The sequence below is a fragment of the Glandiceps talaboti genome, chromosome 19 (genome assembly GCF_964340395.1).
Source record: "Glandiceps talaboti chromosome 19, keGlaTala1.1, whole genome shotgun sequence".
NCBI lineage: Eukaryota > Metazoa > Hemichordata > Enteropneusta > Spengelidae > Glandiceps > Glandiceps talaboti.
In genome coordinates, this window is record NC_135567.1 from 81,903 (window position 1) to 107,485 (window position 25,583).

The 25,583-nt window shown below is 34.4% G+C and overlaps 1 protein-coding gene across 2 annotated transcripts in view; it reads right to left on the bottom strand.

Annotated features, from left to right (window-relative positions):
* Nucleotides 1-614: 614 nt before the first annotated feature.
* Nucleotides 615-25,583, bottom strand: part of LOC144449962 (RNA-binding protein, mRNA-processing factor 2a-like) — a 287,300-nt gene continuing 262,331 nt past the window's right edge. The window contains exons 10-11 of one of the 2 annotated variants that reach the window (XM_078140529.1): nucleotides 10,616-10,723; nucleotides 615-4,044 (exon numbers count right to left, since the gene is read on the bottom strand). In XM_078140529.1, the coding sequence (XP_077996655.1) occupies nucleotides 3,994-4,044; nucleotides 10,616-10,723 (159 nt within the window). In that variant the 3' untranslated portion in view covers nucleotides 615-3,993. Of the gene's footprint in view, nucleotides 4,045-10,301; nucleotides 10,724-25,583 lie in introns of those variants that run through there. The other variant, XM_078140528.1, reaches the window with a different exon arrangement.

The following is a 25,583-nucleotide window of genomic DNA, read 5'->3' on the forward strand; positions in this document are numbered from 1 at the left end:
CATACATGTATACACATCTAATGGCAATAGTCTATAGTCAATACACAGACATATACATGACTAGTCTATACTCAATACATATAAACATACACATGTCTAATGGCACTCGTATATACTCAATACATATAAACATACATGTATACACATCTAATGGCAATAGTCTATAGTCAATACACAGACATATGCGATACATGACTAGTCTATACTCAATACATATAAACATACACATGTCTAATGGCACTCGTATATACTCAATACATATATTCATACATGTATACACATCTAATGGCAATAGTCTATAGTCAATACACATATACATACACACATATAATGGCACTATTCTATACTCAACACACATACACATATACACATCTAATAGCACTAGTCTATACTCAACATACATCTATACTCAATACACATATACATACACACGTCTAATGACACCAGTCTATAGTCAATACACATACACATACACACGTCTAATGGCACTAGTCTATACTCAATACACATACACATATATACGTCTAATGGCAGTAGTCTATAGTCAATACACACATACATACACATTTAATGGTTTTAAAGTTCCATCATTTTATTAAAATATAAACGAAGAATAAAATGTAGATTGTAAAACCCTATTCCAATATGATATTATCAATGATCTTACAATCTCATGATACAAATCTTGTCATATCGGATCAAATCAAATCAAATCAAATCAAGTTGTATCAAGATTTAAAGTTCAAAATTGAAACGGTGAGGTCATATCTACTTACAGAAAGAACATAATTTGTGAGTGGAGATTCCCAAAATATACATTAATTTAAATCAGATTGTCACAATCTGGATTTAGTTTTAATGGATATTTTTCTTATTTTGTGAATTTCCACTCATAAAATGCACTTTCAAGATTAGACAGAGAATACAATTGCACTTCTCCACAGAAAGAGGTCTTTGGAGGTAACAATCTACAAACATGGAAAAGACTACTTAGGATACTGAAAAAAATATCACTCACAAAGACACAGCACTAAGCATTTTTTTTTTTGAATTTGAATGATTTGAAAAATAGCAATAACAGGTTTTAATTTAAATTTGAATGACAGAATCATAGCACAAGGGGGGGGGGGGGTTATGCAAATTTGAATGACATACAGAATGGCCATTGAAATGGTAGTTATGCAAATTTGAATGACATACAGAATGGCCATTGAAATGGTAGTGAGGCAAAATCAAACAAAGCATTTATACATTTAATAATTTCATCAAAACAACCTATTTGGAGAAAAATGACTCAATAAAAGGTGAAATGTCTTTATCCAAGATCAAGGGAGGCTACTCTTATTTTTTATACTTCTAATCTTGTAAACTGTTGCAATTAAATATTGAATTTAATCTTTGTTTTCTATAAATTTACAATACAGGCTTGATGTTCTTGAATATTTGGTATATGACTAAATATGACATTTATGTCTTCATTTACTTCTGGTAAATCATACATGTTAGTTTTGGAATTTCAGTAGCCAAATGAATAAATCACCATTTTCTCAAACACAGGCATCACATACAGTGCCCTCAGAGGTTATATTTAACCTATTAAATTTAAACAGCTTCTCATCCAAACCTTTAAAAGGAATTTATTTGCTAGCGACCTCTCTAGACCTTGTCAAAGACAACACTGGTAATATCATAAGACAGTATTACAATCTTTATATTCATTGACATAAAAACCCATACTTCATCAAAAATTCATCAAAAATTCTTATTTGTAAAGTTTAATTTCTTGGGCAAGATCACTGATATTTGTTGTTGATAACAAATTGACAATGCATAGCAACAATTCAACATCTTTGTTGCCATGATAAATATTTACAAGTGTGCAATGTTTTACAAGTATTTATTGTAAACAATGTTATCTTGTAAACCAAGTTGTTTGTCAGCCACTTCCACTAGTCTTTGTATTCATTAATATCTAAAATTACCAACTCTATTGCAAGCTACTTCAAAAATTACAATAATCCAGCATTTTGAAATTCTCCAGTAAAAAACAAAATTTAAGACAAAATGAGTCTGACCAAATGACAAGTACTTTAAAAATGAAAGATATGAGTCTAGGTAACATTAATCATGTAATACCTGTCACAGAGAGAGAGAGAGGTTGATTACTGCTTGGCTGATAAGCAGGTATTTGGGTATTAAGGGCTTATAAGCCGGGGTTCACATGTCATGAACCAATCAGAGATCACAATACAAAGCTGAGTATAAATTCACCTTCTGTCAAAAAATGCCTGAAAAAGTATACACACATTCATGGCAAGGGCCACGAGTCACATGATATGCAAATTTGAAACCTTACTGTATGCTGGGTACCTAGAAATCAACTATGTTTTGTTACACCACAGTCCCTCTCACACAGTGACAGAGCTACTGTGGTTACACCCTTTTCTGTCACTCTCAAACACATCACTGACATATAGTACTTAACCTTTGACCGTGGGTAGTGTCTGGTGACATTTGGCCCATTTTATGACTTATGACCAAAAGTAGCATCATATTTTATTTACCACCATCAATCTAATTAGCCTTGACAACAGTTTGCTGACTATTTTGCAAGGTTTTCATAAAATTGGTTCCCTTGTTTAATGTGAAATTTGATATTGTATGTTACCATGGTAACAGATATTCCCGATTTATCAACATTTAGGACAAATTTTATCAGCAGGAATTATTTTAAATGAGCTACTGCTTCGTATAACTACAATTTAATACATACCATTTTACTAAATTCTTAGCTTACATAGGAGGTTCATTTGACTCCCGTGTTGACACTTTTTTCACAGTATGTACAACAGATATGCCTTTTGATGATATATTACTTTCCATGAAGAGCTCCCTCCAACTTGGAAAGGGTGAATGATGCATCCATTTATTTATATACGAAAATCTGCTCTTCAAACTGTTAAGTCTCTTATTTTCCAAAGTACCAGATTTTCATTTTCTGCAGTTACCATGGTAAATTCCATGTCCAGTTATCACCATGGTCAATTCATTTGAATAATTCTCATTGATCAACTTAACTTGTGACCAAAATCTCTATTATCCCTCGTTACCAACCTTACCAATCCCATATAAAAGTAGGTATGTCCATTTGCAAAACATCACATTATTCCACTTCATACTATGGGAAGGAAGGTTTCAATACATCTACTTAATAATTTTCCCAAATATACCATTTATTTTATAAATCCTTAATTCAACATTTCATCTGTCTATTCTCATTACCGGTAAGATGTTCTTTCTCACTTTTGTCAAAATTATCAAAACACAAACACTGAATACAAATAGAATTTCGACTAGCCTAGTTTCATAAAATACTACTTGTCTTACATTATAATTTATACACTACATTCTCGACACCCAATTTTTTCATCTAGTGTTGTATTTATTATGTCTAGTGTACTTTTTTGTGGTCTACCCTGCCTTCCCCATGAACAATGGTCTGTCCCACCATACAGAGCACATGTTCTATTGAATCATAGGGAATGAAGTGCAGAATACATTGAATTTCATTAACTTCAAAAACAGAAAGAAATACAAACACTGCATGGTTCCTTCTTAAATAAAACTTACAAAAACAATTTTCAAGGTTTTCTTGTAATATCATATTTAGAAAAAGTAGGAAATTTTATGGTGATTTTAAATTGTTAAAAGGGAAAGTTGGTCTGCCTATGAAAATCTATTCCATTTCCATTACATTGAGTTACTACGGCAACAATGTTGACAGCAATATCAATGGCACCATAGCAACAATGTTGGCAGCAACATCAATGTTACCATACAATTGATTTATTGCCATATCAACATCACAGTTACCTAAACAGCGATACTGACATCAACATTACCATAGAAATAAGGTCCATTTGCAAAGCAACATCAAAGTTGAGAGTTCAAAGTTCAAGGTTTGTATTTATCTGGTGCTGTTGTGTTGCTGAGTTAATGAGTTACTGCCACTGTGTTGCTGTTTTCAGGTTGTCTAGCTTGTGGCTGTAAACAAACAGTATATAGTTCTATAGTCAGATCACATCACCTACCTTACAATAAGTCAAAACAATAAAAACTGTCATATTCAGTTTAGTTCCTTCAATTTTAACCTTATTAAATCAGCAACTTTTTCAAAAAAATAAAAGATGAAACAATCACCAACACAGTTATAACAAAAAACTGCATTCACAGACATGTTATCAATAGTGAAGACAGCAGAGTAGACACAACTGTCAGTATAGACACGGCTATTGATAGTGTATACTGAAGTATAGACACAGCTATCGATAGTGTATACTGAAGTATAGACACGGCTATCGATAGTGTATACTGAAGTATAGACACAGCTATCGATAGTGTATACTGAATTATAGACACAGCTATTGATAGTGTAGACTGAAGTATAGACACAGCTATTGATAGTGTATACTGAAGTATAGACACAACTGTTGGTATAGACACAGCTATCACTAGTGTAGACTGCAGTATAGATACAGCTATCAATAGTGTAGACTGAAGTACAGACACAGCTATCGACAGTGAAGCCAAGTATAGACACAACTATCAATAGTGTAGACTGAAGTATAGACACAGCTATTGATAGTGAAGACAGTAGTAAAGACACAACTGTTGGTAAAGACACAGCTATCAATAGTGTAGACTGCAGTATAGATACAGCTATCAATAGTGTAGACTGAAGTATAGACACAGCTATCAATAGTGTAGACTGAAGTATAGACACAGCTATCAATAGTGTAGACTGAAATACAGACACAGCTATCAATAGTGTAGACAGAAGTATAGACACAGCTATCAATAGTGTAGACTGAAGTATAGACACAGCTATCAATAGTGTAGACTGAAGTATAGACACAGCTATCAATAGTGTAGACTGAAGTATAGACACAGCTATCAATAGTGTAGTCTGAAATACAGACACAGCTATCAATAGTGTAGACTGAAGTATAGACACAGCTATCAATAGTGTAGACTGAAGTATAGACACAGCTATCAATAGTGTAGACTGAAGTATAGACACAACTGCCAGTATAAACACAGCTATCGATCATGTAGACTGAAGAACAGACACAGCTATTGATAAGTGTAGACTGCAGTATAAACAACTGTCAGTATAGACAGTTATCGATAATGTAGACTGAGGTATAGACACAGCTATCGAGAGTGTAGGTTGAAATATAAACAAAGCTGTTGATAGTGAGGACAGCAGTATAGACACAACTGTCAGTATAGACACAGCAATCGATAGTATATACTGCAGTATAGACACAGGTATTGTTAGTGTAACCTGCAGTATAGACACAACTGTCAGTATAGACACAGCTATCAATAGTGTAACCTGCAGTATAGACACAAGTGTCAGTATAGCCACAGCTATTGATAGTGACAACTGCAGTATAGACACAGTTATCAATAGTGAATGCTGCAGTATAGACATTGATTGTGAAGACTGCAGTATAGACAATTATCGATAGTGAAGACTGCAGTATAGACACAGCTATTGATAGGGAAGACTGCAGTATAGACACAGCTATTGATAGTAAAGACTGCAGTATAGACACAGCTATTGATAGTAAAGACTGCAGTATAGACACAGCTATTGATAGTGTAGACTGAAGTATAGACACAACTATCAATAGTGTAGACTGAAGTATAGACACAGCTATTGATAGTGAAAACTGCAGTATAGACACAACTGTCAGTATAGACACAGCTGATAGTGAAGACTGAAGTATAGACACAACTGTCAGTATAGACACAGCTGATAGTGTAGACTGCAGTAAAGACACAAGTGTCAGTATAGCCACAGCTATTGATAGTGAATACTGCAGTATAGACATTGACAATGAAAACTGCAGTAGACACAGATATCGATAGTGAAGACTGCAGTAAGACACAACTGTCAGTATAGACACAGCTGATAGTGTAGGCTGCAGTATAGACACATGCAGCTAGTGATGAGTGCTTCTAAAACTGAGTTTGTAAACAGCTGTTTATTATTATCGACTGTGTATTTACACAGACTACAAGTATCCATTGGTGACAGAAAATTGAAGAGGACAACACCATTTTCATATGGTTCATCTAAATATCCATGACAAAATTAGATTTTGTGTACATGCTTGCGAACATTGTATGTTGCCCTCCAGTGAGTAGGGTTGGACTAATGTGTATGCTAATCATATGTGTAGGGTTGGACTAATGTGTATGCTAATGAACATATCAAATCTGGCTACAAAATAACATATTTGATTTGTTCACATTTTTTTTGGCTTGGAATGGCACTTCTGACTTGAAAATTGAGAACATGAACAAAAATGAACAAAAGGGAGGGTAAATATGTGAAAAGAATTGTAATATTTGACTGGTCTGAGGCAGCAAAACATCCTACACACTTGTCAACAATTGCAAACACACACAAATAAAATTTAAGTTAAAAGCTACATATTTGATTGTGAGATAAAATAAAACCAAGCTTTGCTAAGACCATAATGTTGCTTTGCAAACACCAAAAACACATTTTATAAATAGACACTATCCACATCAAGCGATGCTAAGCAGGGATTTTCACAATTTAAAGAGCCACTCTCCACAACTTTATTATTTACATCTCAACATTTTAAGCTATCCACAATTTTTTTAACCAAATAATTGCAGGAAAAACGTATTTGTAAACATCGTGACATCATTTTTTTGCTCTAAATAATGACAGCATTTTCTCTCTCAAAAAAAATGACATCATTGATAAATTCATTGGGTTAAATATCAGTTGACCTGTTACTGTGTCAAAATCAATTTAAAAACAAGTCTTCATAGAAGTCATAGCCCCTCAAACAAACATTGTAATGTTGTCTCTATGTAGTAATGTTTTGAGTTAATTGGTACTCATGATTGTTCACTACAAATATAGCTTCTATTGAGAAAAAAGTGATGTAACCAAAAGTAATGCATGTGTACATGATGTTTATCTGGTTCTGCATAATATCTATAGACATGATCCAAAAGACATTAGCCTCACACAATTGCTACAAAATATCTGCAATATGCAAGTAATACCTTAATTTTGATGGCCTATGAATAGTCTATGATTGAAGTTGTTTAGTATTAAATATAGTGATTGTTCACTACAATATGGCATCCATTCAGTAAAATTAGCGCCAATGGTGTTGTAGCACAACTGTACAGCGCTGTCGTTATCTGTGCAATATATGCGATCATTTGGCTGTTGCTATGGGCATGGTCATACTCATACTGCTAGACATATTTGCATAGTCACTTGTCTACCTCAATCAATGATGACAACTTTATGATATACATCATTATATGGGTGTTGCTATGGGTAGGATCTTGTTGCTAGGCATATTTGCATACACTTTTTGAATGTTTTGTTCACTTGTCTAAGAATCCCTGTTATCTTTGTGAAATGCATTATTATTTTCCTGTTGCTATGTGCATGGTCATGGTTGCTAGAGATATTTGCATACATTTTTTGAATCGTTACTCACTGCCTACCAGATGTTAATATTTTAGTAAAATGAAATGGCATTTGGTTGTTGCTAAGGGTGTAGTCATGGTTACTAGGGTCAAAATGTTTTGAACAAAATCTGCAGAATAATACTTCAAGAAACTTCTCGGCAGACAATTTTTTAACCAAAATTCCCATTTTTACCACCCTTAAGGGTACGGGAAGTACTAAAAGGGGGATGTCTGTCTGTCATGTGTCCATCTGTGTGTGTGTGTGTGTGTGTGTGTGTGTGTGTGTGTGTGTGTGTGTGTGTGTGACCATTTTCTTAAAAACGGCAGGCTCAATTATAATGAAATTTAGTACTTATAATGCTTGGTGTAATGGCTAGACCTGATTAGTTTTTTATGGAGATCTGTTCATGTTAATAAGGGAAATTTGCATAACAATGAAATCAACTAATTAAGCAATATCTTAAGACTGCATACTTCAAATTCAATATAAATTAGTACATATGTTAACCATAAGAAAACACATATGTCCTATCAAGTTTGTTAATGTTGTTGTTGTTAATGAATAATTTGCATAATTAATGATTTTCGGTAATTAGGCTATATCTTAAGAATACATACTTCAATTTCAATACAATTCAGTACATACATTAACCATACCTAATTGTGTACATCCTATAAAGTTAGTTGATGTATCTTACAGTGTTAATGAATAATTTGCATAATTAATGAGTATTGGTAATTAGGCTATATCTTAAGAATGCATACTTGAATTTCAATACACTTTTAGTACATACGTTAAACATAACAGAGTGCATATCTCCTATAAAAGTTGTTGATTTCCTTACTGATTTAGTGACTAATTTGCATAATTAAAAATTTAGGGAACTAGGCTGTATCTTAAAAATGCAAGCTTCAAATTTTGTATAATATGGTACATATATCAACCTAAGAAAGCACACCTGTCCAAAAAAAGCCTGTTACCATAGTCTTTTTTAGTTTAATGAGTTATTGCATAATTAGTGATTCCCTTTCGGGAGGCATTCAGTTTGAATCTGGTTATACATAATTTGCATATCGCCAAAGCAACCATGCTTAATATCTTGAGAATGACACTTCTAACATCTCACCAAGTACATTTTGAGATAACCAGATTTAAACTGAATGCCTCCCGTAAGGGAATCACTAATTTTGCAAATAACTCATTAAACTAAAAAAACTATGGTAACAGGCTTTGTTTTTTGGACAAGCGTGCTTTCTTAGGTTAATGTATGTAAGAGTGTATGATACTACTTAATGCAGTCTTAAGATATAGCCTAATTACCGAAAATCATTAATTATGCAAATTATTCATTAACACTGTAAGGTACATCAACTAACTTTATGAGACATACACAATTTGTTATGGTTAATGTATGTACTGAATTGTATTGAAATTGAAGTATGCAGTTGTAAGATATAGCCTAATTACCGAAAATCATTAATTATGCAAATTATTCATTAACATTGAAAGGTACACCAACAAACTTTACAGGACATATGCAATTGTTATGGTTAACATGTGTACTAAATTATATTGGAATTGAAGTATGTATTCTTAAGATATAGCCTAACTACCAAAAATAATTAATTATGCAAATTATTCATTAACGCTCTGAGATACATCAATGAATTTTATAGGACAAATGTATGTTGTTATGTTTAACGAATATACTAAATTATATTGAAATTGAAGTATACAGTCTTAAGTTAATTGTGTAATTAATTGATTTCATTAATATGCAAATTTCTCTAATTAAACATTAACAGATCTGGCTCAAAACCTAATCAGGTCTAGCTATTACCCTATAGATTATATATCCCAAATTTCATTACAATTGAGCCAGCCGATTTTTAGAAAATGATGACACAGACACACAGACAGACACACAGACAGACATTCCCCTTTTAATACCTCCCGTACCCTTACGGGAGGTAAAAATGTTTGCCCCAAATTCACATCATTACACCTAATTTGCATATAACTGATGAGATAATTATATGCTTAATATTTCATCATCTGTACATCCAAAATTCGTCCTCATTAAATTTCAGCCCTATCTGCTCAGTAGTTTTGGAATTAATTTTCGACCAAAAAGACACATTCATAGCCCTAATTTGCATATTACTGATGGAATCATCACGTCGTGAACAAATCTTAACCTACATACACCTAGGAATTTTCCCCACCAAATTTCAGACCAATCTATCAAACAGTTTTTGAATATTTGCTAAAAACAAATCAACGTGCATATGTCCCACATAATATGTCACTTTCGTGTCAGGTTTGAAAGAAATTGGATATTGCATGTCTGAGAAATAATGTGTTACGGATGGATGGACAGATGGATGGATGGACACACACATGTACAGAAGAACAGATGGATAGACAGATGGAGCCCATTGTAATTATAAGCACCACCTTTGGAGGCTAATAATTATAATATTCCTCTCTATTTACCCTTAGCTGAGGCAAGTTTCAACCAACAATCATTTCTTTCTCCATTTTTGTTGTGAGACTACAAGGGAAACCTGATATTACGATATTTGGAGACAGCTGTAATATTTGAAATGAGAAGTTATGGAGAGTGCTCCTCTCAACAAAAACATTATCAAGTTATACACGTTAATTATAGATATAACATTGTTGAAATCCACCATATTAAAATACATAACAAAAAAAAACAGCACATACTGCAAAGCATGCATGATGTGTAATGTACATGGTATGCCGTTGGTCATCCAATGTGAGTCAAAGGTCAACAGACATCCAATGTGTGCCAAAGGTCAAGGTCTATGACACTCTGTCACTTGTTTTCTGTTCTCAGTTGGAGGTGTTAAACCACAACAAACATACATGTAGGGTATAGCCACAGCTTCAGTATTGGAGTTGTTAAGCCACAACAAACAAACAAAGATGGGGGAGTGTGTCAATTCAGGCTTTGTTCAAATCAGCTTGATCTGGTGTGAGTCCTGTGCCCTGATTGGCTAGATACAGGTTGTTGTTGAGGTAAAAGTAAGAAACGGGTACATTCTGACTTACTTCTCCCATTTTATTCTTTGCAAATTCTATTCTTAAACCTCCCCTATCACTTGATAACATAACGTAACCCTGCAGTTGGTTCAGTGCCTGTGATGCAAATGCAATAGTCTGCAAATAAAAACATTAAAATCAGTCAAAACAAATCTTCTGTATGCAAATACCCTGGAAGGTATCTCCACAAACCAAATATATTCACTTAAAAAGTTGAAATGGGCACAAGCTGACTTTATATGTTTTTGGTATGTAAAAATAATCTACTTAGTGATATACACTTTTAACCAACACGACGTCACTTGTAATTAACTTAACTAAAACCTGGTATTAGGATATAACTTATAAATGATCCAATGTAATTTATTAAAGTTTCAAAAAAATGTACAGGAACTCCCTAATACAGAATCAACAGTTCTAACACTGCCAGAACACAAATTGTCTAGAAGGCATACATCAACATAATACTAGAATGCAACACAAACTGTAATGTCATAGAATGCTAGAACATAAATTGTAATGACATAGAATGGCAGAACACAAACTGTAATGTCATAGAATGCCAGAACAGTCAAACTGTAATGTCATAGAATGCCAGAACACAAACTGTAATGTCATAGAATGCCAGAACATAAATTGTAATGACATAGAATGCTAGAACACAAACTGTAATGTCATAGAATGCCAGAACATAAACTGTAATGACATAGAATGCCAGAACATAAACTGTAATGACATAGAATGCCAGAACATAAACTGTAATGACATAGAATGCAACACAAATTGTCATATCATAGAATGACAGAACATAAATTGTAATGTTATAGAATGCCAGAACAGTCAAACCGTAATGTCATAGAATGACAGAACATAAAATGTAATGACATAGAATGCCAGAACACAAATTGTAATGTCATAGAATGCCAGAACACAAACTGTAATGTCATAGAATGCCAGAACAGTCAAACTGTAATGTCATAGAATGCCAGAACATAAATTGCAATGACATAGAATGCCAGAACACAAATTGTAATGTCATAGAATGCCAGAACACAAACTGTAATGTCATAGAATGCCAGAACAGTCAAACTGTAATATCATAGAATGACAGAACATAAATTGTAATGACATACAATGCCAGAACACAAATCGTAATGTCATAGAATGCCAGAACACAAACTGTAATGACATAAATGCCAGAACAGTCAAACTGTAATGTCATAGAATGACAGAACATAAATTGTAATGACATAGAATGCCAGAACACAAATTGTAATGTCATAGAATGCCAGAACACAAACTGTAATGTCATAGAATGCCAGAACAGTCAAACTGTAATGTCATAGAATGCCAGGACATAAATTGCAATGACTTAGAATGCCAGAACATAAACTGTAATGACATAGAATGCCAGAACATAAATTGTAATGACATAGAATGCCAGAACATAAATTGCAATGACATAGAATGCAACACAAATTGTCATATCATAGAATGACAGAACATAAATTGTAATGACATAGAATGCCAGAACACAAATTGTAATGTTATAGAATGCCAGAACACAAACTGTAATGTCATAGAATGCCAGAACAGTCAAACTGTAATGCCATAGAATGCCAGAACATAAATTGCAATGACATAGAATGCCAGAACATAAACTGTAATGACATAGAATGGCAGAACACAAATTGTAATGACATAGAATGCAACACAAATTGTCATATCATAGAATGCTAGAACACAAACTGTAATGTCATAGAATGCCAGAACAGTCAAACTGTAATGTCATAGAATGCCAGAACATAAATTGCAATGACATAGAATGCCAGAACATAAACTGTAATGACATAGAATGCCAGAACATAAATTGCAATGACATAGAATGCAACACAAATTGTCATATCATAGAATGACAGAACATAAATTGTAATGACATAGAATGCCAGAACACAAATTGTAATGTCATAGAATGCCAGAACAAATAATGACATAGAATGTAACACAAATTGTCATATCATAGAATGACAGAACATAAATTGTAATGACATACAATGCCAGAACACAAATTGTAATGTCATAGAATGCCAGAACACAAACTGTAATGACATAAATGCCAGAACAGTCAAACTGTAATGTCATAGAATGACAGAACATAAATTGTAATGACATAGAATGCCAGAACACAAATTGTAATGTCATAGAATGCCAGAACACAAACTGTAATGTCATAGAATGCCAGAAGTCAAACTGTAATGTCATAGAATGCCAGAACATAAATTGCAATGACATAGAATGCCAGAAAATAAACTGTAATGACATAGAATGCCAGAACATAAATTGCAATGACATAGAATGCAACACAAATTGTCATATCATAGAATGCTAGAACACAAACTGTAATGTCATAGAATGCCAGAACAGTCAAACTGTAATGTCATAGAATGCCAGAACATAAATTGTAATGACAAAGAATGCCGGAACATAAACTGTAATGACATAGAATGGCAGAACACAAATTGTAATGACATAGAATGCAACACAAATTGTCATATCATAGAATGCCAGAACACAAACTGTAATGTCATAGAATGCCAGAACAGTCAAACTGTAATGTCATAGAATGCCAGAACATAAATTGCAATGTCATAGAATGCCAGAACATAAACTGTAATGACATAGAATGGCAGAACACAAATTGTAATGACATAGAATGCAACACAAATTGTCATATCATAGAATGCCAGAACACAAACTGTAATGTCATAGAATGCCAGAACACAAACTGTAATATCATAGAATGCTAGAACACACTTTGTAATGACATAGAATGCTAGAACACAAACTGTAATGTCATAGAATGCCAGAACACAAACTGTAATGTCATAGAATGCCAGAACATAAACTGTAATGACATAGAATGCTAGAACACAAACTGTAATGTCATAGAATGCCAGAACATAAATTGGAATGACATAGAATGCCAGAACACAAACTGTAATGTCATAGAATGCCAGAACATAAATTGTAATGACATAGAATGACAGAACATGAATTTTACTGGAATAGAATGACAGAACACAAATTGTAATGTCATAGAATGCCAGAACACATTTTGTAATAACATAGAATGAATGGATCGATAACATTATACTAGCTAATTCAAATTTTGTAAATATTTTGCACTTGAGTTTGTGTTACAGTAACTAGTATGTATAATAATGGAGTGTCTATAAGTTTGTGTCACAGTAACTAGCATGTTGGAGTGTCTATAAGTTTGTGTTACAGTAACTAGCATGTTGGAGTGTCTATAAGTTTGTGTCACAGTAACTAGCATGTTGGAGTGTCTATAAGTTTGTGTTACAGTAACTAGTATGTTGGAGTGTCTATAAGTTTGTGTTACAGTAACTAGCATGTTGGAGTGTCTATAAGTTTGTGTCACAGTAACTAGCATGTTGGAGTGTCTATAAGTTTGTGTTACAGTAACTAGTATCTATAATAATGGAGTGTCTATAAGTTTGTGTCACAGTAACTAGTATCTATAATAATGGAGTGTCTATAAGTTTGTGTCACAGTAACTAGCATGTTGGAGTGTCTATAAGTTTGTGTTACAGTAACTAGTATCTATAATAATGGAGTGTCTATAAGTTTGTGTTACAGTAACTAGTATCTATAATAATGGAGTGTCTATAAGTTTGTGTCACAGTAACTAGCATGTTGGAGTGTCTATAAGTTTGTGTCACAGTAACTAGTATCTATAATAATGGAGTGTCTATAAGTTTGTGTCACAGTAACTAGTATCTATAATAATGGAGTGTCTATAAGTTTGTGTCACAGTAACTAGTATGTTGGAGTGTCTATAAGTTTGTGTCAGAAGTAACTAGTATCTATAATAATGGAGTGTCTATAAGTTTGTGTCACAGTAACTAGCATGTTGGAGTGTCTATAAGTTTGTGTCAGAAGTAACTAGTATCTATAATAATGGAGTGTCTATAAGTTTGTGTCACAGTAACTAGTATCTATAATAATGGAGTGTCTATAAGTTTGTGTCACAGTAACTAGCATGTTGGAGTGTCTATAAGTTTGTGTTACAGTAACTAGTATCTATAATAATGGAGTGTCTATAAGTTTGTGTCACAGTAACTAGCATGTTGGAGTGTCTATAAGTTTGTGTTACAGTAACTAGTATCTATAATAATGGAGTGTCTATAAGTTTGTGTCACAGTAACTAGCATGTTGGAGTGTCTATAAGTTTGTGTCACAGTAACTAGTATCTATAATAATGGAGTGTCTATAAGTTTGTGTTACAGTAACTAGTATCTATAATAATGGAGTGTCTATAAGTTTGTGTCACAGTAACTAGCATGTTGGAGTGTCTATAAGTTTGTGTTACAGTAACTAGTATCTATAATAATGGAGTGTCTATAAGTTTGTGTCACAGTAACTAGTATCTATAATAATGGAGTGTCTATAAGTTTGTGTCACAGTAACTAGTATCTATAATAATGGAGTGTCTATAAGTTTGTGTTACAGTAACTAGTATCTATAATAATGGAGTGTCTATAAGTTTGTGTTACAGTAACTAGCATGTTGGAGTGTCTATAAGTTTGTGTCACAGTATCTAGTATCTATAATAATGGAGTGTCTATAAGTTTGTGTTACAGTAACTAGTATCTATAATAATGGAGTGTCTATAAGTTTGTGTCACAGTAACTAGTATCTATAATAATGGAGTGTCTATAAGTTTGTGTCACAGTAACTAGTATCTATAATAATGGAGTGTCTATAAGTTTGTGTCACAGTATCTAGTATCTATAATAATGGAGTGTCTATAAGTTTGTGTTACAGTAACTAGTATGTATAATAATGGAGTGTCTATAAGTTTGTGTCACAGTAACTAGCATGTTGGAGTGTCTATAAGTTTGTGTTACAGTAACTAGTATCTATAATAATGGAGTGTCTATAAGTTTGTGTCACAGTAACTAGTATGTATAATAATGGAGTGTCTATAAGTTTGTGTCACAGTAACTAGCATGTTGGTGTGTCTATAAGTTTGTGTCACAGTAACTAGTATCTATAATAATGGAGTGTCTATAAGTTTGTGTCACAGTAACTAGCATGTTGGAGTGTCTATAAGTTTGTGTCACAGTAACTAGTATCTATAATAATGGAGTGTCTATAAGTTTGTGTCACAGTATCTAGCATGTTGGAGTGTCTATAAGTTTGTGTCACAGTAACTAGCATGTTGGAGTGTCTATAAGTTTGTGTTACAGTAACTAGCATGTTGGAGTGTCTATAAGTTTGTGTCACAGTAACTAGCATGTTGGAGTGTCTATAAGTTTGTGTCACAGTAACTAGTATCTATAATAATGGAGTGTCTATAAGTTTGTGTCACAGTAACTAGCATGTTGGAGTGTCTATAAGTTTGTGTCACAGTAACTAGTATCTATAATAATGGAGTGTCTATAAGTTTGTGTTACAGTAACTAGTATCTATAATAATGGAGTGTCTATAAGTTTGTGTCACAGTAACTAGCATGTTGGAGTGTCTATAAGTTTGTGTTACAGTAACTAGTATCTATAATAATGGAGTGTCTATAAGTTTGTGTTACAGTAACTAGCATGTTGGAGTGTCTATAAGTTTGTGTCATAGTAACTAGCATGTTGGAGTGTCTATAAGTTTGTGTCACAGTAACTAGCATGTTGGAGTGTCTATAAGTTTGTGTTACAGTAACTAGCATGTTGGAGTGTCTATAAGTTTGTGTCACAGTAACTAGTATCTATAATAATGGAGTGTCTATAAGTTTGTGTCACAGTAACTAGCATGTTGGAGTGTCTATAAGTTTGTGTCACAGTAACTAGTATCTATAATAATGGAGTGTCTATAAGTTTGTGTCACAGTAACTAGCATGTTGGAGTGTCTATAAGTTTGTGTTACAGTAACTAGCATGTTGGAGTGTCTATAAGTTTGTGTTACAGTAACTAGTATGTTGGAGTGTCTATAAGTTTGTGTTACAGTAACTAGCATGTTGGAGTGTCTATAAGTTTGTGTTACAGTAACTAGTATGTTGGAGTGTCTATAAGTTTGTGTTACAGTAACTAGTATGTTGGAGTGTCTATAAGTTTGTGTTACAGTAACTAGCATGTTGGAGTGTCTATAAGTTTGTGTTACAGTAACTAGCATGTTGGAGTGTCTATAAGTTTGTGTTACAGTAACTAGTATGTTGGAGTGTCTATAAGTTTGTGTTACAGTAACTAGTATGTTGGAGTGTCTATAAGTTTGTGTTACAGTAACTAGCATGTTGGAGTGTCTATAAGTTTGTGTTACAGTAACTAGTATCTATAATAATGGAGTGTCTATAAGTTTGTGTTACAGTAACTAGCATGTTGGAGTGTCTATAAGTTTGTGTCACAGTAACTAGTATCTATAATAATGGAGTGTCTATAAGTTTGTGTTACAGTAACTAGTATGTTGGAGTGTCTATAAGTTTGTGTTACAGTAACTAGTATCTATAATAATGGAGTGTCTATAAGTTTGTGTTACAGTAACTAGCATGTTGGAGTGTCTATAAGTTTGTGTCACAGTAACTAGTATCTATAATAATGGAGTGTCTATAAGTTTGTGTTACAGTAACTAGTATGTTGGAGTGTCTATAAGTTTGTGTTACAGTAACTAGTATGTTGGAGTGTCTATAAGTTTGTGTTACAGTAACTAGCATGTTGGAGTGTCTATAAGTTTGTGTTACAGTAACTAGCATGTTGGAGTGTCTATAAGTTTGTGTTACAGTAACTAGTATGTTGGAGTGTCTATAAGTTTGTGTTACAGTAACTAGTATGTTGGAGTGTCTATAAGTTTGTGTTACAGTAACTAGTATGTTGGAGTGTCTATAAGTTTGTGTTACAGTAACTAGCATGTTGGAGTGTCTATAAGTTTGTGTTACAGTAACTAGTATGTTGGAGTGTCTATAAGTTTGTGTCACAGTAACTAGCATGTTGGAGTGTCTATAAGTTTGTGTTACAGTAACTAGCATGTTGGAGTGTCTATAAGTTTGTGTTACAGTAACTAGTATCTATAATAATGGAGTGTCTATAAGTTTGTGTTACAGTAACTAGTATCTATAATAATGGAGTGTCTATAAGTTTGTGTCACAGTAACTAGTATCTATAATAATGGAGTGTCTATAAGTTTGTGTTACAGTAACTAGCATGTTGGAGTGTCTATAAGTTTGTGTTACAGTAACTAGCATGTTGGAGTGTCTATAAGTTTGTGTCACAGTAACTAGCATGTTGGAGTGTCTATAAGTTTGTGTTACAGTAACTAGCATGTTGGAGTGTCTATAAGTTTGTGTTACAGTAACTAGCATGTTGGAGTGTCTATAAGTTTGTGTCACAGTAACTAGCATGTTGGAGTGTCTATAAGTTTGTGTCACAGTAACTAGTATCTATAATAATGGAGTGTCTATAAGTTTGTGTCACAGTAACTAGCATGTTGGAGTGTCTATAAGTTTGTGTCACAGTAACTAGTATCTATAATAATGGAGTGTCTATAAGTTTGTGTCACAGTAACTAGCATGTTGGAGTGTCTATAAGTTTGTGTTACAGTAACTAGCATGTTGGAGTGTCTATAAGTTTGTGTCACAGTAACTAGCATGTTGGAGTGTCTATAAGTTTGTGTTACAGTAACTAGTATCTATAATAATGGAGTGTCTATAAGTTTGTGTCACAGTAACTAGCATGTTGGAGTGTCTATAAGTTTGTGTCACAGTATCTAGTATCTATAATAATGGAGTGTCTATAAGTTTGTGTCACAGTAACTAGTATCTATAATAATGGAGTGTCTATAAGTTTGTGTCACAGTAACTAGTATGTTGGAGTGTCTATAAGTTTGTGTCACAGTAACTAGTATGTTGGAGTGTCTATAAGTTTGTGTTACAGTAACTAGTATCTATAATAATGGAGTGTCTATAAGTTTGTGTCACAGTAACTAGTATCTATAATAATGGAGTGTCTATAAGTTTGTGTCACAGTAACTAGCATGTTGGAGTGTCTATAAGTCTGTGTCACAGTAACTAGTATGTTGGAGTGTCTATAAGTTTGTGTTACAGTAACTAGTATCTATAATAATGGAGTGTCTATAAGTTTGTGTCACAGTAACTAGTATCTATAATAATGGAGTGTCTATAAGTTTGTGTCACAGTAACTAGCATGTTGGAGTGTCTATAAGTCTGTGTCACAGTAACTAGCATGTTGGAGTGTCTATAAGTTTGTGTTACAGTAACTAGCATGTTGGAGTGTCTATAAGTTTGTGTTACAGTAACTAGCATGTTGGAGTGTCTATAAGTTTGTGTCACAGTAACTAGCATGTTGGAGTGTCTATAAGTTTGTGTTACAGTAACTAGTATCTATAATAATGGAGTGTCTATAAGTTTGTGTCACAGTAACTAGTATCTATAATAATGGAGTGTCTATAAGTTTGTGTTACAGTAACTAGCATGTTGGAGTGTCTATAAGTTTGTGTTACAGTAACTAGTATCTATAATAATGGAGTGTCTATAAGTTTGTGTCACAGTAACTAGTATCTATAATAATGGAGTGTCTATAAGTTTGTGTTACAGTAACTAGCATGTTGGAGTGTCTATAAGTTTGTGTTACAGTAACTAGCATGTTGGAGTGTCTATAAGTTTGTGTTACAGTAACTAGCATGTTGGAGTGTCTATAAGTTTGTGTCACAGTAACTAGCATGTTGGAGTGTCTATAAGTTTGTGTCACAGTAACTAGTATCTATAATAATATAGTGTCTATAAGTTTGTGTCACAGTAACTAGCATGTTGGAGTGTCTATAAGTTTGTGTCACAGTAACTAGTATCTATAATAATGGAGTGTCTATAAGTTTGTGTCACAGTAACTAGCATGTTGGAGTGTCTATAAGTTTGTGTCACAGTAACTAGTATCTATAATAATGGAGTGTCTATAAGTTTGTGTCACAGTATCTAGCATGTTGGAGTGTCTATAAGTTTGTGTTACAGTAACTAGTATCTATAATAATGGAGTGTCTATAAGTTTGTGTCACAGTAACTAGCATGTTGGAGTGTCTATAAGTTTGTGTTACAGTAACTAGCATGTTGGAGTGTCTATAAGTTTGTGTTACAGTAACTAGTATCTATAATAATGGAATGTCTATAAGTTTGTGTCACAGTAACTAGCATGTTGGAGTGTCTATAAGTTTGTGTTACAGTAACTAGTATCTATAATAATGGAGTGTCTATAAGTTTGTGTCACAGTAACTAGCATGTTGGAGTGTCTATAAGTTTGTGTCACAGTAACTAGTATCTATAATAATGGAGTGTCTATAAGTTTGTGTCACAGTAACTAGTATCTATAATAATGGAGTGTCTATAAGTTTGTGTCACAGTAACTAGTATCTATAATAATGGAGTGTCTATAAGTTTGTGTCACAGTAACTAGTATCTATAATAATGGAGTGTCTATAAGTTTGTGTCACAGTAACTAGCATGTTGGAGTGTCTATATGTTTGTGTCACAGTAACTAGCATGTTGGAGTGTCTATAAGTTTGTGTTACAGTAACTAGCATGTTGGAGTGTCTATAAGTTTGTGTCACAGTAACTAGCATGTTGGAGTGTCTATAAGTTTGTGTTACAGTAACTAGTATCTATAATAATGGAGTGTCTATAAGTTTGTGTCACAGTAACTAGCATGTTGGTGTGTCTATAAGTTTGTGTTACAGTAACTAGTATCTATAATAATGGAGTGTCTATAAGTTTGTGTTACAGTAACTAGCATGTTGGAGTGTCTATAAGTTTGTGTCACAGTAACTAGCATGTTGGAGTGTCTATAAGTTTGTGTCACAGTAACTAGTATCTATAATAATGGAGTGTCTATAAGTTTGTGTCACAGTAACTAGTATCTATAATAATGGAGTGTCTATAAGTTTGTGTTACAGTAACTAGCATGTTGGAGTGTCTATAAGTTTGTGTTACAGTAACTAGCATGTTGGAGTGTCTATAAGTTTGTGTCACAGTAACTAGCATGTTGGAGTGTCTATAAGTTTGTGTTACAGTAACTAGTATGTTGGAGTGTCTATAAGTTTGTGTCACAGTAACTAGCATGTTGGAGTGTCTATAAGTTTGTGTTACAGTAACTAGTATCTATAATAATGGAGTGTCTATAAGTTTGTGTCACAGTATCTAGTATCTATAATAATGGAGTGTCTATAAGTTTGTGTCACAGTAACTAGTATCTATAATAATGGAGTGTCTATAAGTTTGTGTCACAGTAACTAGTATCTATAATAATATAGTGTCTATAAGTTTGTGTCACAGTAACTAGCATGTTGGAGTGTCTATAAGTTTGTGTTACAGTAACTAGTATGTTGGAGTGTCTATAAGTTTGTGTCACAGTAACTAGTATCTATAATAATGGAGTGTCTATAAGTTTGTGTCACAGTAACTAGTATCTATAATAATGGAGTGTCTATAAGTTTGTGTTACAGTAACTAGCATGTTGGAGTGTCTATAAGTTTGTGTTACAGTAACTAGCATGTTGGAGTGTCTATAAGTTTGTGTTACAGTAACTAGTATCTATAATAATGGAGTGTCTATAAGTTTGTGTCACAGTAACTAGCATGTTGGAGTGTCTATAAGTTTGTGTCACAGTCCTCATGTAAGAGTTATAGTGACTATACTTTCAAGTGAAAGGTGTAACAGTTGAACTTTCATTCAATCCTATGATGATTCATGTGAATTCGATATTGCCACCACTAAGATTAGGCACCCTTTTGCTTTCATTTCTCCAAATAAACTTGCTCTTTACCTGGTTTCTCTTGTGTTTTTAGTCATATATTAGTTTCAACCTTGTTCCGATGTACAATGATATTGACTGCACTTCAAGATTCAAGGTGTGAAACTTTTGATCGAGGCCCTACAGTGTGCAAGACTTCCAAGAGATGACCCTTGACTGAACCACTGACTTACACAGCTGGGAATGTTGGTACATTTGAGGAATTGTAGTTTAGAATAACTTTGTTCAGCTCTGAACTTTCTGAAAAGGGTTGTATATGTGCAATTGATTATCACAATATTTTCAAAATGATGTAAAGCATGTGTAAATGAATTTGATACTTTTCAAAGAGGTTGAAATGTCACTGATGCATGTCCTTACTTTTCAAAGAGGTTGAAATGTCACTGATGCATGTCCTTACTTTTCAAAGAGGTTGAAATGTCACTTATGCATGTCCTTACTTTTCAAAGAGGTTGAAATGTCACTTATGCATGTCCTTACTTTTCAAAGAGGTTGAAATGTCACTGATGCATGTCCTTACTTTCCAAAGAGGTTGAAATGTCACTGATGCATGTCCTTACTTTTCAAAGAGGTTGAAATGTCACTGATGCATGTCCTTACTTTTTGAGCAACCATAGTCTAAAATTACATTTGTTATGAACTTTCCAAGAAGGATAGTGGGTTCTCCACACTTTGTTATGAACTTTCCAAGAAGGATAGTGGGTTCTCCACACTTTGTTATGAACTTTCCAAGAAGGATAGTGGGTTCTCCACACTTTGTTATGAACTTTCCAAGAAGGATAGTGGGTTCTCCACACTTTGTTATGAACTTTCCAAGAAGGATAGTGGGTTCTCCACACTTTGTTATGAACTTTCCAAGAAGGATAGTGGGTTCTCCACACTTTGTTATGAACTTTCCAAGAAGGATAGTGGGTTCTCCACACTTTGTTATGAACTTTCCAAGAAGGATAGTGGGTTCTCCACACTTTGTCAACTTAGTCAGCTGTAATTATTATTTTGGCAAAACCTTATCAAGGGCAAACAGGAAAATATCCTGATTCTAAACTGGGTGGTAATAGTGACTTCAGTTACCACAGGAGGTCACCAGGCAATAGCGAACTTGTTATTGCCACCTGGTGTGTCAATAATGAACTTGTTATTGTCACCTGGAGTGTCAATAGTGAAATTGTTATTGCCACCTGGTGTGTCAATAGCGAAATTGTTATTGCCACCTGGTGTGTCAATAATGAACTTGTTATTGTCACCTGGAGTGTCAATAGTGAACTTGTTAGTGCCACCTGGTGTGTCAATAATGAACTTGTTATTGCCACCTGGTGTGTCAATAATGAACTTGTTATTGTCACCTGGAGTGTCAATAGTGAAATTGTTATTGCCACCTGGTGTGTCAATAGCGAACTTGTTATTGTCACCTGGTGTGTCAATAATGAACTTGTTATTGCCACCTGGTGTCAATAGTGAACTTGTTAGTGCCACCTGGTGTGTCAATAGCGAACTTGTTATTGCCACCTGGTGTGTCAATAATGAACTTGTTATTGCAACCTGGTGTGTCAATAGCAAACTTGTTATTGCCACCTGGTGTGTCAATAGCGAACTTGTTATTGCCACCTGGTGTGTCAATAATGAACTTGTTATTGCAACCTGGTGTGTCAATAGCGAACTTGTTATTGCCACCTGGTGTGTCAATAATGAACTTGTTATTGCCACCTGGTGTGTCAATAATGAACTTGTTATTGCCACCTGGTGTGTCAATATCAAACTTGTTAGTGTCACCTGGTGTGTCAACAGCGAACTTGTTATTGCCACCTGGTGTGTCAATAGTGAAATTGTTATTGCCACCTGGTGTGTCAATATCAAACTTGTTATTGCCACTTGGTGTGTCAATATTGAACTTGTTATTGCCACCTGGTGTGTCAATAATGAACTTATTATTGCCACCTGGTGTGTCAATAGTGAAATTGTTATTGCCACCTGGTGTGTCAATAGTGAAATTGTTATTGCTACCCGGTGTGTCAATAATGCACTTGTTATTGCCACCTGGTGTGTCAATAGCGAACTTGTTATTGCCACCTGGTGTGTCAATAGCGAACTTGTTATTGTCACCTGGTGTGTCAATAATGAACTTGTTATTGTCACCTGGAGTGTCAATAGTGAAATTGTTATTGCCACCTGGTGTGTCAATAATGAACTTGTTATTGCCACCTGGTGTGTCAATAATGAACTTGTTATTGCCACCTGGTGTGTCAATAGTGAACTTGTTAGTGTCACCTGGTGTGTCAATAGCGAACTTGTTATTGCCACCTGGTGTGTCAATAGTGAAATTGTTATTGCCACCTGGTGTGTCAATATCAAACTTGTTATTGCCACTTGGTGTGTCAATATTGAACTTGTTATTGCCACCTGGTGTGTCAATAATGAACTTATTATTGCCACCTGGTGTGTCAATAGTGAACTTGTTATTGCCACCTGGTGTGTCAATAGTAAAATTGTTATTGCCACCTGGTGTGACAATAATGAACTTGTTATTGCCACCTGGTGTGTCAATAACGAACTTGTTATTGCCACCTGGTGTGTCAATATTGAACTTGTTATTGCCACCTGGTGTGTCAATAATGAACTTATTATTGCCACCTGGTGTGTCAATAGTGAAATTGTTATTGCCACCTGGTGTGTCAATAGTGAAATTGTTATTGCTACCCGGTGTGTCAATAATGCACTTGTTATTGCCACCTGGTGTGTCAATAATGAACTTGTTATTGCCACCTGGTGTGTCAATAGCGAACTTGTTAGTGTCACCTGGTGTGTCAATAGCGAACTTGTTATTGCCACCTGGTGTGTCAATAGTGAAATTGTTATTGCCACCTGGTGTGTCAATATCAAACTTGTTATTGCCAATTGGTGTGTCAATATTGAACTTGTTATTGCCACCTGGTGTGTCAATAATGAACTTATTATTGCCACCTGGTGTGTCAATAGTGAACTTGTTATTGCCACCTGGTGTGTCAATAGTAAAATTGTTATTGCCACCTGGTGTGACAATAATGAACTTGTTATTGCCACCTGGTGTGTCAATAACGAACTTGTTATTGCCACCTGGTGTGTCAATAATGAACTTGTTATTGCCACCTGGTGTGTCAATAATGAACTTGTTATTGCCACCGGGTGTGTCAATAATGAACTTCTTATTGCCACCTGGTGTGTCAATAATGAACTTCTTATTGCCACCTGGTGTGTCAATAGTGAAATTGTTATTGCCACCTGGTGTGTCAATGGTGAAATTGTTATTGCCACCTGGTGTGTCAATAGTGAAATTGTTATTGCCACCCGGTGTGTCAATAATGCACTTGTTATTGCCACCTGGTGTGTCAATAGTGAACTTGTTATTGCCACCTGGTGTGTCAATAGCGAACTTGTTATTGTCACCTGGTGTGTCAATAATGAACTTGTTATTGTCACCTGGAGTGTCAATAGTGAAATTGTTATTGCCACCTGGTGTGTCAATAATGAACTTGTTATTGCCACCTGGTGTGTCAATAATGAACTTGTTATTGCCACCTGGTGTGTCAATAGTGAAATTGTTATTGCCACCTGGTGTGTAAATATCAAACTTGTTATTGCCACCTGGTGTGTCAATAGTGAACTTGTTATTGCCACCTGGTGTGTCAATAGTGAAATTGTTATTGCCACCTGGTGTGACAATAATGAACTTGTTATTGCCACCTGGTGTGTCAATAACGAACTTGTTATTGCCACCTGGTGTGTCAATAATGAACTTGTTATTGCAACCTGGTGAGTCAATAATGAACTTGTTATTGCCACCTGGTGTGTCAATAGCGAACTTCTTATTGCCACCTGGTGTGTCAATAGTGAAATTGTTATTGCCACCTGGTGTGTTAATAATGAACTTGTTATTGCCACCTGGTGTGTCAATAGTGAAATTGTTATTGCCACCCGGTGTGTCAATAATGCACTTGTTATTGCCACCTGGTGTGTCAATAGCGAACTTGTTATTGCCACCTGGTGTGTCAATATTGAACTTGTTATTGCCACCTGGTGTGTCAATAATGAACTTGTTATTGCCACCTGGTGTGTCAAATAATGAACTTGTTATTGCCACCTGGTGTGCCAATAGTGAAATTGTTATTGCCACCTGGTGTGTCAAT